Source organism: Fusarium mangiferae (genome assembly GCF_900044065.1).
Source record: "Fusarium mangiferae strain MRC7560 genome assembly, contig: FMAN_scaffold004, whole genome shotgun sequence".
NCBI lineage: Eukaryota > Fungi > Ascomycota > Sordariomycetes > Hypocreales > Nectriaceae > Fusarium > Fusarium mangiferae.
The window spans coordinates 1,388,977-1,400,840 of NW_024573924.1; the positions used below are offsets into that span (position 1 = coordinate 1,388,977).

The 11,864-nt window shown below is 49.9% G+C and overlaps 4 protein-coding genes across 4 annotated transcripts; 2 read left to right on the plus strand and 2 right to left on the minus strand.

Moving 5' to 3' along the window:
- Positions 1-344: 344 nt before the first annotated feature.
- FMAN_09029 (putative mitochondrial oxodicarboxylate carrier) lies at positions 345-1,612 on the plus strand (the record flags this gene model as incomplete). Its single annotated transcript, XM_041829823.1, has 7 exons — positions 345-396; positions 464-486; positions 546-556; positions 609-638; positions 700-780; positions 836-1,454; positions 1,505-1,612. The coding sequence occupies 7 exons, from the start codon at positions 345-347 to the stop codon at positions 1,610-1,612; spliced, it is 924 nt and encodes a 307-aa protein (XP_041680548.1).
- Positions 1,613-2,045: 433 nt separating this feature from the next.
- Positions 2,046-5,310, minus strand: FMAN_09030 (uncharacterized protein; the record flags this gene model as incomplete). The annotated part of the gene is made up of 3 exons (XM_041829824.1): positions 2,046-3,500; positions 3,627-4,145; positions 4,204-5,310. 3 exons carry the CDS (start codon positions 5,308-5,310, stop codon positions 2,046-2,048), a joined length of 3,081 nt encoding a protein of 1,026 aa, XP_041680549.1.
- Positions 5,311-7,564: 2,254 nt separating this feature from the next.
- On the plus strand, positions 7,565-9,481 carry FMAN_09031 (uncharacterized protein; the record flags this gene model as incomplete). Its single annotated transcript, XM_041829825.1, has 4 exons — positions 7,565-7,637; positions 7,700-7,769; positions 7,844-8,064; positions 8,115-9,481. 4 exons carry the CDS (start codon positions 7,565-7,567, stop codon positions 9,479-9,481), a joined length of 1,731 nt encoding a protein of 576 aa, XP_041680550.1.
- Positions 9,482-10,222: 741 nt separating this feature from the next.
- Positions 10,223-10,884, minus strand: FMAN_09032 (uncharacterized protein; the record flags this gene model as incomplete). The annotated part of the gene is made up of 2 exons (XM_041829826.1): positions 10,223-10,669; positions 10,726-10,884. The coding sequence occupies 2 exons, from the start codon at positions 10,882-10,884 to the stop codon at positions 10,223-10,225; spliced, it is 606 nt and encodes a 201-aa protein (XP_041680551.1).
- Between the last annotated feature and the right edge of the window lie 980 nt (positions 10,885-11,864).

An 11,864-nucleotide genomic window follows, 5' to 3' on the forward strand; every position in this document is an offset into this window, starting at 1 on the left:
AATCTCCACAATCCCACGGATACAAGGCGCTTTTTTAGAGCAAAAGGTTCCGTCCATTCGGCATCGACCTGATTCTCGCCGTCTGTCACAGTGATCTTATCACTTATTAACCACAGCGCGATAAGATCCATACCCGTCCTCCACTACAAAGGCGCACCACCAAAGAAATTCCCTCCACTCCCCGGCCCGGTCTTCGCTCGGAGGTCGCCATCTTCCCTTTCGTTGACTACCTCAGCTTAGCTTTCTCTCTTTCTCGTCAACTTGCGACAACTCTTCGCTCAACCTCTTTTTTTGTTCTTCTGGTCCTCCCTCATTTCTGTTCGGTCGCCTGTACAGTCGTCACAATGTCCAACCCTAACGACAAGCCCCTCCCCTTCGTCTACCAGTTCGCCGCAGGTACGCCAGTTCGACTCATTCAACTCTACCATTCTCCAGGTCCAATGGCTAACGTTTTATATTTTAGGAGCCATTGCTGGCGTCTCGGAGGTACACCCGCGCCAGTCCCACTTGTTTGAGGGCCATTGCTAATTTTGTGCGGGCTGTAGATTCTGGTGATGTATGACAGCAATTGTCGCGTGCTCGAGACATTTTAGCTAACCCAGTCCCAGGTACCCTCTTGATGTTGTCAAGACCCGAGTGTATGACGAACCATGCGTGCGCATCTCGAAATAATAGCCCAGTTGCTGACTTGATGACCAGCCAATTGCAAACTGGTTCCGGTGCTACCGCTGAGTACAATGGCATGCTTGACTGTTTCCGCAAGATCATCAAGCAGGAGGGGTACGGTATCTGCGCTCGCGATTCTATTGCGCCCACGACTAACGACATGCGCCAGTTTCTCACGGCTCTACCGCGGTATTTCCGCTCCCATCCTCATGGAGGCTCCCAAGCGTGCTACCAAGTTTGCTGCCAACGATGAATGGGGCAAGGTTTACCGAAAGATGTTTGGCGTCGATAAGATGAACCAGCAGCTCTCCATCCTCACCGGTGCCTCTGCTGGTGCTACCGAGGCTTTCGTCGTCGTTCCCTTCGAGCTCGTCAAGATTCGTCTCCAGGACAAGGCTTCCGCTGGAAAGTACAACGGCATGGTCGACTGTGTCGTCAAGACTGTCAAGAACGAGGGTCCCCTCACTCTTTACCAGGGTCTTGAGAGTACTATGTGGCGTCACATCCTCTGGAACGCTGGGTACTTCGGCTGCATTTTCCAGGTCCGACAACTTCTCCCCAAGGCTGAGACCAAGAGGGCTCAGATCACCAACGATCTCATCTCTGGTGCCATTGGTGGTACCATCGGAACTGTTCTCAACACTCCCCTGGACGTTGTCAAGAGTCGAATTCAGAACACCCCCAAGGTCGCTGGCCAGGTTCCCAAGTACAACTGGGCCTTCCCTGCCGTAGGAACTGTTTTCAAGGAGGAGGGTTTCGGTGCTCTCTACAAGGGTTTCTTGCCTAAGGTAAGTAGTCATTTTGGAATTGGAAGGGTGGTCAACTGACAAGCATTCAGGTTCTCCGTTTGGGTCCCGGCGGTGGTATCCTCCTGGTCGTGTTTACAACTGTTATGGATACCTTCCGCAGCTGGCACTACCCTGCCACTGCTGAGCTCAAGAACTAAGTCATCAAATGAGCATGGGATTAAAAGAACACTAAAAAGAGATACCAGCCCGCACCATGCAGCGATTAGATAAGTTGCGGACGACATGCATCAATTCAAGTTGTGATATTCGTATCCTTACCCCGTAGAAATTGGTCGCCCATGGTTATATAGACATTGCAAGTCATGTTCTGGGGCAATTTTGGGGTATTTATTAGCAATTATCTGTGAGGGAAAACCATTCGCTCAGCATGAGATACGCATAGTGTCAATCTGAGTACCTATCTTGTGTCTCGATTCCCGAATATGTCTCCTCCTCTCGCCGGACCTTGAACTCAACTTCGCTGCCAAAGCATATCAAGGTAACCTTTTTTCAGTCCAGTTGACCTCTCCCATTTCAAAAGCAAATGATTCCCGAGATTTTTCGCTTCCTTTAGCCCGCAAATAGCAAAATCTAAGCCATAACAAACTCCTCCTGACGCTCCTCCCGAGGCCCCTCCTCCAGGTCCATCATTTCAGCACCGTCGTCATCATCACCACCGTCAGGACGGCGTGGCCGCTTGGGAAAACTTCCTAAGAATTGGAAGCCTTCATCCTCATCGTCACCGTCATTCTCATCATCGTCATCCACGCTGATCAAACCCCATTCTCGCTTGATCCCTGAAGAACAGCTGCTTGAGCTCGAGCTCGAGCTCGTGCCTGAGTGTGGGGATGGGGTACGAGAAGAGAATGACACCCCCATACCTTCAGTGAGGTCAATTGGCGATGAGCGATCTCCTGCTTGAGGGTTCAGATCCTCATAGGGGGTAGGGCTCACAAACAAGCTACTATCAGCGCGGTTCTCCCTCGCCGGCGTTATTTCAGCCTGGTCAGCGAGAGCTGAAGGGGTTGCCCTTGGAGGAGATGGTGTTTCGACCTTGGTGGTGAACACAGGTCGATTTGCCCGTGGGGGGCTTCGAACGAATAGAGAGGTGGACCGGTCTCTTCCATACTGGGGTCCATCACCGTCCTCATCGTCGCTTATTAAGTCGATCGTCTGCCCATTAACTGACCATACCTCTTCCTTCTTCTCTTGTTCAGAGTTGGAATCAGACTGATCATCAGATAATATATCGGACAGTCCTGCTGCCAGCTCATCGAGATCGGCCGGGCTCTCATCTCGCTCACGACCGTGATCATCCGCAGCAAGATGCTGATAATTGAAGCGCGCATCTGTGCCGCCGCCATCATCGTCATCACTGTCACTGCTATCATCGTCAGTGTCGCCCCCCATCTCTTCATCAGAATCTCCGCCGCTGGCATCCCCATCAGATTCATCCTCAGAATTATCAGCCTGATCCAAAGCGGCCTGCAGCTGGGGATACATATCAGGAGGTGGTGACATGAGACCTAATCGCTGAGGCGGGTTGACGATGTCCTCAAGTTGCCTAGCGAGTTCGACGGAAGGCTGGATCAACAATGGAGCTAGGTACCGAAGCTGGGAGAAGTGTTCGTCATTTGCAGACTTTTCCCTGCGTACAGACTCGTTGATGTCACGGACAAAGGTCCAGTCACGAACTGGCATTTTCGGGGGCTGTCGTCGCGATTCGTCGTAGTCGGAGAAGGCCATTTCCCGAACTCCACGAAGGCAGTATAGATAATCAACACCCTGCAACGTACGCAACGCACGGAAGCGGCGGAAGTTAGGCTGGCTCCTCGTCTTTTGTGCCAAGAACTGAATGATCTGAGGCGGCTCATGCTTACGTCGCATATACTCCCTGGAGGACTCGGGCAGATGAATAGCAACCGTCTTCAGTCGACAGGCCTCGGGCAGATAGGCGAGATCATGAGTTCGACGAGATACGTACTTGCCCTTTTGGTCAATCATGTACGTGAGCTTCTGTGAGCCCATCCACAACAGCTCGATGTGCTGCAAATGTTGGAGTTTGCATCCGATTCTGTTCGCAAAGCGACCCTACTCGCCGATAGAAGAGAATGCGAATGTGTTTGCTCCATAGAACAGGCTCCCACCTATCATGTTCCATTCCTTGCATACCAGAAGAGGTGCAAGGAGTTTCTGAGGATGAATTGTTCCGAATGTGAGAGAAACTCTCTGCCGCCCAATGTGGAAGCGATGCATTAGCGATATTTTACCGTTGCAGTTCCGGTTAGGGGAGGCCGGCTCGAAGAATGGATCCAAACGAGAGATGGCGTGAATGATATTCCCATCAAAAATAAGAGCATACCGAAGAATTTTGGTGATTATCTTCTGTCGATCTTTGGTTGGAAGGATGTCGAAGTTGAACGGGCCGGTATCTTCTTGGCTTTGTGCCCGTTCGCATCGGTCGTATGGCTCAGGAGTACAAACCTCACCCTCTCCTGTAATAACACTCTCTTCTTGTTGAGGAGGCGGTGCACACAGAGTAAGATCCGGGTGTGTTCTGAGTGGCGTAGACTTCCCGAAAACTGAAGGCATATTCTCTTCCTGGCAAGCGAGCTTGTGAATATCTCCCCAGTTATCATAGTCAGGATGATGACCATGTCTGATCCAACGGGTGTAGACCTTTGGCCACGACTATTGCTTGTTAGCGATTATGGAAGATGAAGGCCTCCTGATAATGACAAGTACATACACGTTCTGTCTTTCGGGCCTTTGCTGGTGCGCCTCGCCACTCTCGAAAATACATTCGGACATCTGGCGGCAGTCTCTCTAGCTTCTCCTCGGGCAGAGATGCCTCCATATCCCCATTGTTCAGCTGAATAGGGTCAGGGAAATCCTCCAATTCTTCTTCGGGCACAAGACGTCGGAGTTCCTGGTTCTCTGACACAAGTCTCTCATTCTGCTGAATGTTTACGTCATTGGCCGCATAGAACTGTCTCACTGCTTCTTTCATTATGTCCACCAGTTCGTTTAGGCTCCTGATTTGACGATTCCGGTCGGTGACCCGGCGCTTGTTGACCCTCTTGCACTCTCTCAAATCTTCTCTCTTTTTGAGGAATCGATTCCGGTAATCTGCGAATTTGCGAGCAAGACTGTTCCAGGGCGGCTGGCATGTATCGATACAGTCGCCATTCCATTCTGGCCATTCGACACTTTCTTCTTCTAGGACCTGAGGTAAATCAGCATCCGGGTTTTTATGTCCGTGCTCCACGTTGCCTTCTTCATCGTCACGATTGATAGGATTATCGTCGACATCCTCGTCATCTGGGTCTGCTTCGTCGTCAGAACTGCCATCACCAGAATCATCGCCGCCAGGACTTCCTCTGTTAGAAGCCCCTGAGTTGTGTTGAGCTGTCTGGCTCTGATCATCGTCGCCATCCTCCTCATCGTCGTCGTTATGATGATTGTCGGTATCTTCTGACCTGTCGGTATCTTCGGACCCGTCAGATTCGCTCCCCGGGTCATCGGATGATGGTGGGGATGGAGGTCCTCTGTGTCCACCGTCATCGCCATCGCTATTGCTGATTTCATCGTCGTCATCGCCAAAGAAAAGGCTTCCTTCGACTTCAGGAGTATGTTGGTCTTCGTCACTGCTTTCCTCTTCATTGTCGACGTCCATAGGGCCACCAGGTCGATATATGATATGTGAAATCGACTCCCCATGAATATCTAGCCCAAGGTAGATCTCCTCCTGGTCAGGGGCATCATTGAAATGCCCATCAATGTCTGGATGAGAATTATCATCTTCTGTGAGGTCAATAAGCTCCACATCGGAGTCACTTGAGCTCCTGTCTGACATATTGATGAGGTTTGAGTGAACTGCAGGATAGAATAAGATGGGGATTATATCGATATAACTTGAGGAAAGGGAAGAAAGAGAACTGAAGGCTATGATGAAGAAGGAAGAGATGAAGACAAGGATCGAAGGAGGAAGAGCAGCCTTTTATAGACAAGACTGCAAGGAGGGTGAATCACTATAACGGAAGACTTCAGAGAATATGAGGAGTCTTAGAAGAGGTTAGAAGAGGGAAGCTTGAGATGTCGAAGTGCAACGTTGAAGTTACGGCGTGGCAGAAGGGAGAAGTTGAGATTGTGGATGAAGAAGAGAAGGAGGCGCTGAAATTGTTGTATAAAGGCCAAGAGAGACAGAAAGGAAGAGCCTAAATCAGCAACTACAAGTAAAAGAGAAGTGAGAGGGAGTTTTGTGGTAGGGAGAGGCAGAGGTGTTGTGGTGCCGTTCAGATGATAGAGGTGGAGCTGAAAGGGGGCTAACTTGTGATCCTCCGTGTAAGTCGGCAAATTCGAAGAGATGGAAGCCAAGTCAAAGCTATACGTAACGGACGAAAAAAGGACGCTCACGACGAAATCGCATACTCCGGCCGCATGCTTCATTGCAGCAACTGATATACTTAAACGAAGCTCGCTGATGCTGATTCGACACTTCTTTCACAATTTTAACGCCAGGCAAACATCCATACTTTTCATCCAGTATGTCCCTTGGAAAGACTTATTGAATTTGTATGATGGTTGATATCAACTGGCTCGGCTCAGGCTCTATTCAGTATATACCGTGTGCCAAAGTGATTATAACCTACCATCACCTCTCACCAAGCCATTGGATGCCACAAGCAGAACAGGGATGCTCTGGCACGATGATAGACATTGATAAAACTCCAGCCATCATCTTACAATACTGCATGCCTCTTTTACCATAATCTATGCGAATGACTTCTCCAGGGTAAGGGTGTAAGAATTCAACACTACAACCTGAATTGATGTGGCTTCGAGATGTGAGAAAAATGGCCGGTCATCTGTAAACTTGAATTAAATTAGGAAGGTCCTGTGCTGCTTGAAAAGTCTTTAATGTTTTGTCTTGCGGGTTCATGCTTCTTTTTTCTTAGTTTATATAAGCATTATGATGATAGATCAAAACCGCACGTTTCTTCTGTCACACACCAACTGCGGCCAGGGTCCTTCGGGAACGTGACGTATGTATTTCCTATTGGGGCCAGCGGGTGTAAAAGACGCTCTGACACCCTGTGTAAGCCAAATTTCAGCCACAGTTGACCAAGGTGCTTGAAGCGTTGGAGAGTCCTCAACAGAAGAACAAATTTGGGGGATATTACCTCAAAGTGGAATAAAAAGAAGCTCCAAAGTACTAATGTATACACACGCAAAGTTTCAACACCATCAACTCAAATACGCATACGCAAACCCCAAGAACCCCGCAAATCTTGGCACAGCTTGAATACCTAGGCTCATCTGAGCTGGCAAGTGAAAATGGATACGTAATCAGCTTGCAGAGCCACAATGTGCCATGCCATGCCCGTCTAGCCCGTCCCATTAGTTGGGCCGGCCTTGGTTCCATGCTCGCCGCTCCCAATCCCGCATGAGAGAGAGCGCCAATTCATTCATCATCCTGCCCTGCACTCACTCTTTTCCCTCTACAGCTCTGCGAGTCGCGCAAAGAGCAGTGCAATTTTGTTCCTCTAATCGCTACCTACCGTGCTCTACTCATAAACGGCAGAATCAGGCTTCTCTCTCCTCAATTTTGAATTCGCCGCCTCCAAACTTTGTCACTTCGCCTCCCTCCTCCCACTCGCTCCTCATCTTATAACGTCGTGTCCGATCGGTCTCCCCGACCTCTTGAAATCCAGACCTAATCACTCCACGATTGCGTCCCGTCCTTCAACCACCCTCCACAGACGATCTTCCTCCTCTTGATTGCCAAATCTCAGACAAACGGCGACTGACTCTTGTTCTTTTGGCTGGGACTTGTCGCAAAGGCTACGCAATTACCAGAGCGGATATCTCGTGATCCTAGGAGCTCGCTCAACCCCCTCAAACCCCCCTCCCTGCACTACTTCCGTGGACTCCGTCTCACTGGGCGCGTGTCGGATTTGTGTCGCAGAGGTTGTCGCTTGTAAAGTTTGATCAGGCCAATCCTTTTTCCGAGCCTCATCGAATCACCCTACCTCGGCCGATCCATTGGCGCTCACAACGCATCCGGTTCACCAACGAAATTAATCAGTCAACATCACATATCGCCCATCATGTCCAAGGTAATGCGAAGTGTCAAAAATGTGACCAAGGGTTACTCTAGCGCCCAGGTCAAGGTCCGAGAAGGTCAGAACTCCCTGCGTTCTCGATTGCGTCGCTGGGACATCACCGCTGACAGTGACATGTAGCTACCAGTAATGACCCATGGGGCCCGACCGGCACTCAAATGAGCGAGATTGCTCAAATGACATACAACACGTATGTAATACCCTGCGCATTGCTCAACTACCTTGTGTACGATGAGAAGTACTGACTTGGCATGACGCGATTAGATCCACCGAGTTCTACGAAATTATGGACATGATCGATAAGCGTCTCAACGACAAGGGAAAGAATTGGCGTCACGTACTCAAAGCCCTCAAGGTTCTGGATTATTGTCTTCACGAGGGTTCAGAACTTGTCGTTACATGGGCTCGACAGAGTATTTATATTATCAAGACTCTGCGAGAGTTCCAATATGTCGACGAAGACGGCCGCGATGTCGGACAAAACGGTCAGTGTTTGTATATGTGCCGTCTAAAGCTGCCACTAACACCCAGCTAGTCCGAGTTGCTGCCAAGGAGTTAACTTCACTCATTTTGGACGAAGAGAGGCTCCGGGCCGAGCGAAGCGACCGAAGATCCTGGAAGTCGCGCGTCACTGGCCTTGAGGAATTTGCTCCTCAGCATGCTGAGCCCGTGAACCATGGAACCCGACGACAGCAGCCGAGACGACAAATGAACGAAGAGGAAGATGCCGAGTACCGTCTAGCTCTGGAAGCAAGCAAGTACCAGGAGGAGGAAGACAGGAAGAAGCGCGAAAGCCGACAGAACGGACCAGACGACGATGACGATTTGGCGAAGGCAATCAAGCTTAGTGAGGAAGAGGAAGAACGAAGGCGCAGGGAACTCGAGAACAGCAACGCTGCCTCTCTTTTCGACGACGATCCTACCCCTCAGCAGCAAACCAGCCAGCCACAGTACACTGGCTTCAACCAAGGATACCAGCAAGGAAATCCGGTTGACTTCTTTGCCAACCCTATCGAGCAGAGCCAACCTCAGCCTACTGGCTACATGAACAACGCCTATACTGGATTCCAGCAGACCCAACCCACTGGCTTCCAGCCAAACTACAACACCGGTTTCAACGGCCAGCAGACAGGCATGGGCTTCGATCCCTATGGTCAGCAACAACAGCAAAACCAGCAAGGCTTTCAACCCCAGCCCACAGGCTTCAACCCTTACTTGCAACAACAGCAGCAGCCTCAGCAGCAGTCGTTCTCATCACCTGCTTCTCCCGAACCTACTCTCCAGCCTGGTAGCAACAACCCCTGGGCAACCAACAACAGTCAGCAGCAATTGCAACCAACTCCCACTGGTTCCAACAACCCCTTCGCCCAGTTCAGCCGTCCTCAGTCCGCCCGACCAAACCCAATTTCGTCCCTCGGTGCGCTTCCTGAACAGAAGAGCCTCAACTCCTTTGGCAGCCAACCTCAGACTCAGCCCCAGCTCCAGCAGCAGAACAGCTTCCCCTTGCAATCACAAAATAGCTTCCCTCAGTCGCAACCTTCATTCGTCGCTCCTCAAAAGGAGATGAATGAGCACGAGACACGACTCAACACTCTGCTTGCGAGCGGTGACGGCATGGACACCTTTGGCAACACAGGCAACCTTCGTATTCCCGCCCAGCACACAGCCCCTGGCACGTTTGTCAATAGTGCCGGTGCAGGAGTTGCCCGCATCAACGCTGAGGCTACCGGCAACAACCCCTTCCTTCGACAGCAGTTCACGGGTATGCCCACAGTCAACTATGGCGCCCAGATGCCTGCTGCGACTGGACCTGCTGGCATGAATGGACAGACGAACAACCCCTTCGCCCACCCGCAGGCACCACAGCAACAACAGCAGAACCACGACTTGATCCAGTTCTAAGTCGAGTTCCTCAATCGAAATTTACGCTCATGTATTGGTGACAAGCTAGTTGTGTGATGGTTTGTTTGATTACCCCTGACTTTTCTTTGTTGTACGTTCATCTTCATATCCCGGCTTGAACCCGATTCCCGTTTTTTGCGCGGGCGAAGGATGGTATTCCCCTGTTCTCGGTACATTTTCAAGGTATTGGACCATCGTTGAGTCTGATATTGGGTGGCTTAGTTGTGATGGGAGAATGGGAAAGCTTTTGTGATGGATTCTGGGATTTTAGACAGCGCAACTGGCGCATTCGAGAAAAAAAAACACTTCTTAGATGTTATTGAAATCTACCCATTGACTCCGTTGTAGCCATGTTACGCCTTTCCCGTTTTCTCTTTCAATGCTTAATGCGCCTAGCAGCTAACTAATGTACCCAAACCGCTTAAAAGGTCGCGGACTGAATCATTCTCTGTCTGACAATGTGGCTTGACTCGGCTAGCCAAGCCTCGTGTATTCGGGGCAATTCTGTGCTCGCGAGGACGATTCTGAGACAGCCATGTACCTCGCTCGATCTGTTGCAACAATGACCTTATCGGCTCAAGATGGGAGATTCTTTGTTGCAAGCCCACAAATCGACCTCGAAGCGCGACAGGCGTGGATAATATGCGAACCCCGAGCGATGCCACTTGTCCCGGACTTTTTTTACTGTCATGTTCTGGCACGGCTGGTATTTTGCCATTCTTTGAACCCCTGTGGTTGGGCTTAACCAGCCTCCTCCATCATCTGTATGAATTCTTCCAAGTTTACACCGCCTTTGCCCTCGTGATCCAGATGCTCAATCATGCTCTGAATTTCCTCGTCTGTCATGGTCCTCTCTTCCTTGATATCGGAAGCTAGCCGTCGCATGTCCTCAAAGGAAATAACACCATCTCCATCGTAATCAAACATGTTGAACACTTTTGTCGCTTCTTGTCTGGGGTCGCGGTTGGCGAGTAACTTGGCAGCGCATAATCGGAATTGGTCGAGGTAAACATAGAGGCGGTTGACAGGACAGTTGTGAGGATCTTGCCATTCAGGAGGAACAGAGCCGTATGACTGTAGTTCTCTGAAGTAATCAGGCTTTGACATATCGAAGCCTAGGGCTGCTAGCGAGTGTCTGAATTCGTAACTGTTGAGCCATCCCTTCTTCTTCATGTCCATCAAATCAAACTGGCAGAAGCAACTGTGAGCGGAGGGTTTCTCAAGGCGGCTCAGACTCAACCTACAACTTCATCAATGTGTTCGCGGTCCTCCTCCGGAATCGTACTATAGTCTTCGTTTGAGGACACTTGAGCAGCAACTGGCTGCCTCGACTGCGGAGGAAGTCCCGAGCCGCCTAACGAGCGCCCTTGAAAGGCAGTGCGTGGCGTCGCATGAGAGTTCATTGTTTTGATTTCTCAATGTGGCTGGAAGAGAGCGGCAATCGAGCAAGCAAGGCGGTGGGTGCGATGGTTCCCAAACAACGGGTATAATAACAAAATTTGAGGATAGTTATGATCGCAGAGGTTGACAATAGCAAAGGCACCTGATGCGACAGGGCGAAGATGTTGGAGGGGCGTAGCGCAAGGTTGTGTTGTGTATTCAAAGAGCTGAAAGAGATGGATGCTTAGAGGTAGGTAGGTAGTGTGACGCGACCCTTGACGCGGTGGTAGAAAAAATTAGTGCACCTCCAGCTTAGGTTGTTGCAGGAAATTGGCAATGGCTACATGGGTTATAGTCAGGGTCTCAACATACAACAATAGATTTATATTAGTATGAAATGAAGTCCTTTGTCATCTGTACAACTTGTATGTCTGAGCGCTAATAAATCTGTATTGTGCCTTTCATCTCCGGGCTCAAGATATTCTTGTCGGGTTGGGCAGCCTCGGGGAGCAAGAAAACACAAGACCTTCTTCATACAGGGTGCCAAAATAAACCCAGTAAAAGATATCCTAAATTTAGTGTAGATGTTCTAAAGTTAGGTATGTAAAGTTACCTAAGTCTTTTTGTCATTTAGGATCAAGGTCTCGAGTTTTCTTTCCCCCCCCCAGGGCAGCTTCATTGTCATTGCTGTGGATGGCTCAGGTGGGTCCGAACTTAAGGTACAGCCATTGTGGTTGAAGGGAACAGCTTTGGGATCGTGATCAAAGCCTCCATAGGTAGGTAGCTCGGGAGAAACTGTGAAGTAAAATTAGGTTACCAATATCTAAGCTAGAGGAAGCATTTGCAAACAATTGATTAGAAAGCACCCGCCTGAATATGCACCGGTCAGCTGTTCAATATCAGGAATGATTGAGGCAATGAAGCAAAATTACCAAGTCAAGATGTCATTTGTTTTCTTAGGCTCCCAGGCGCGTGCAGAGCTAGCCAACCAAACGCGGTTTTG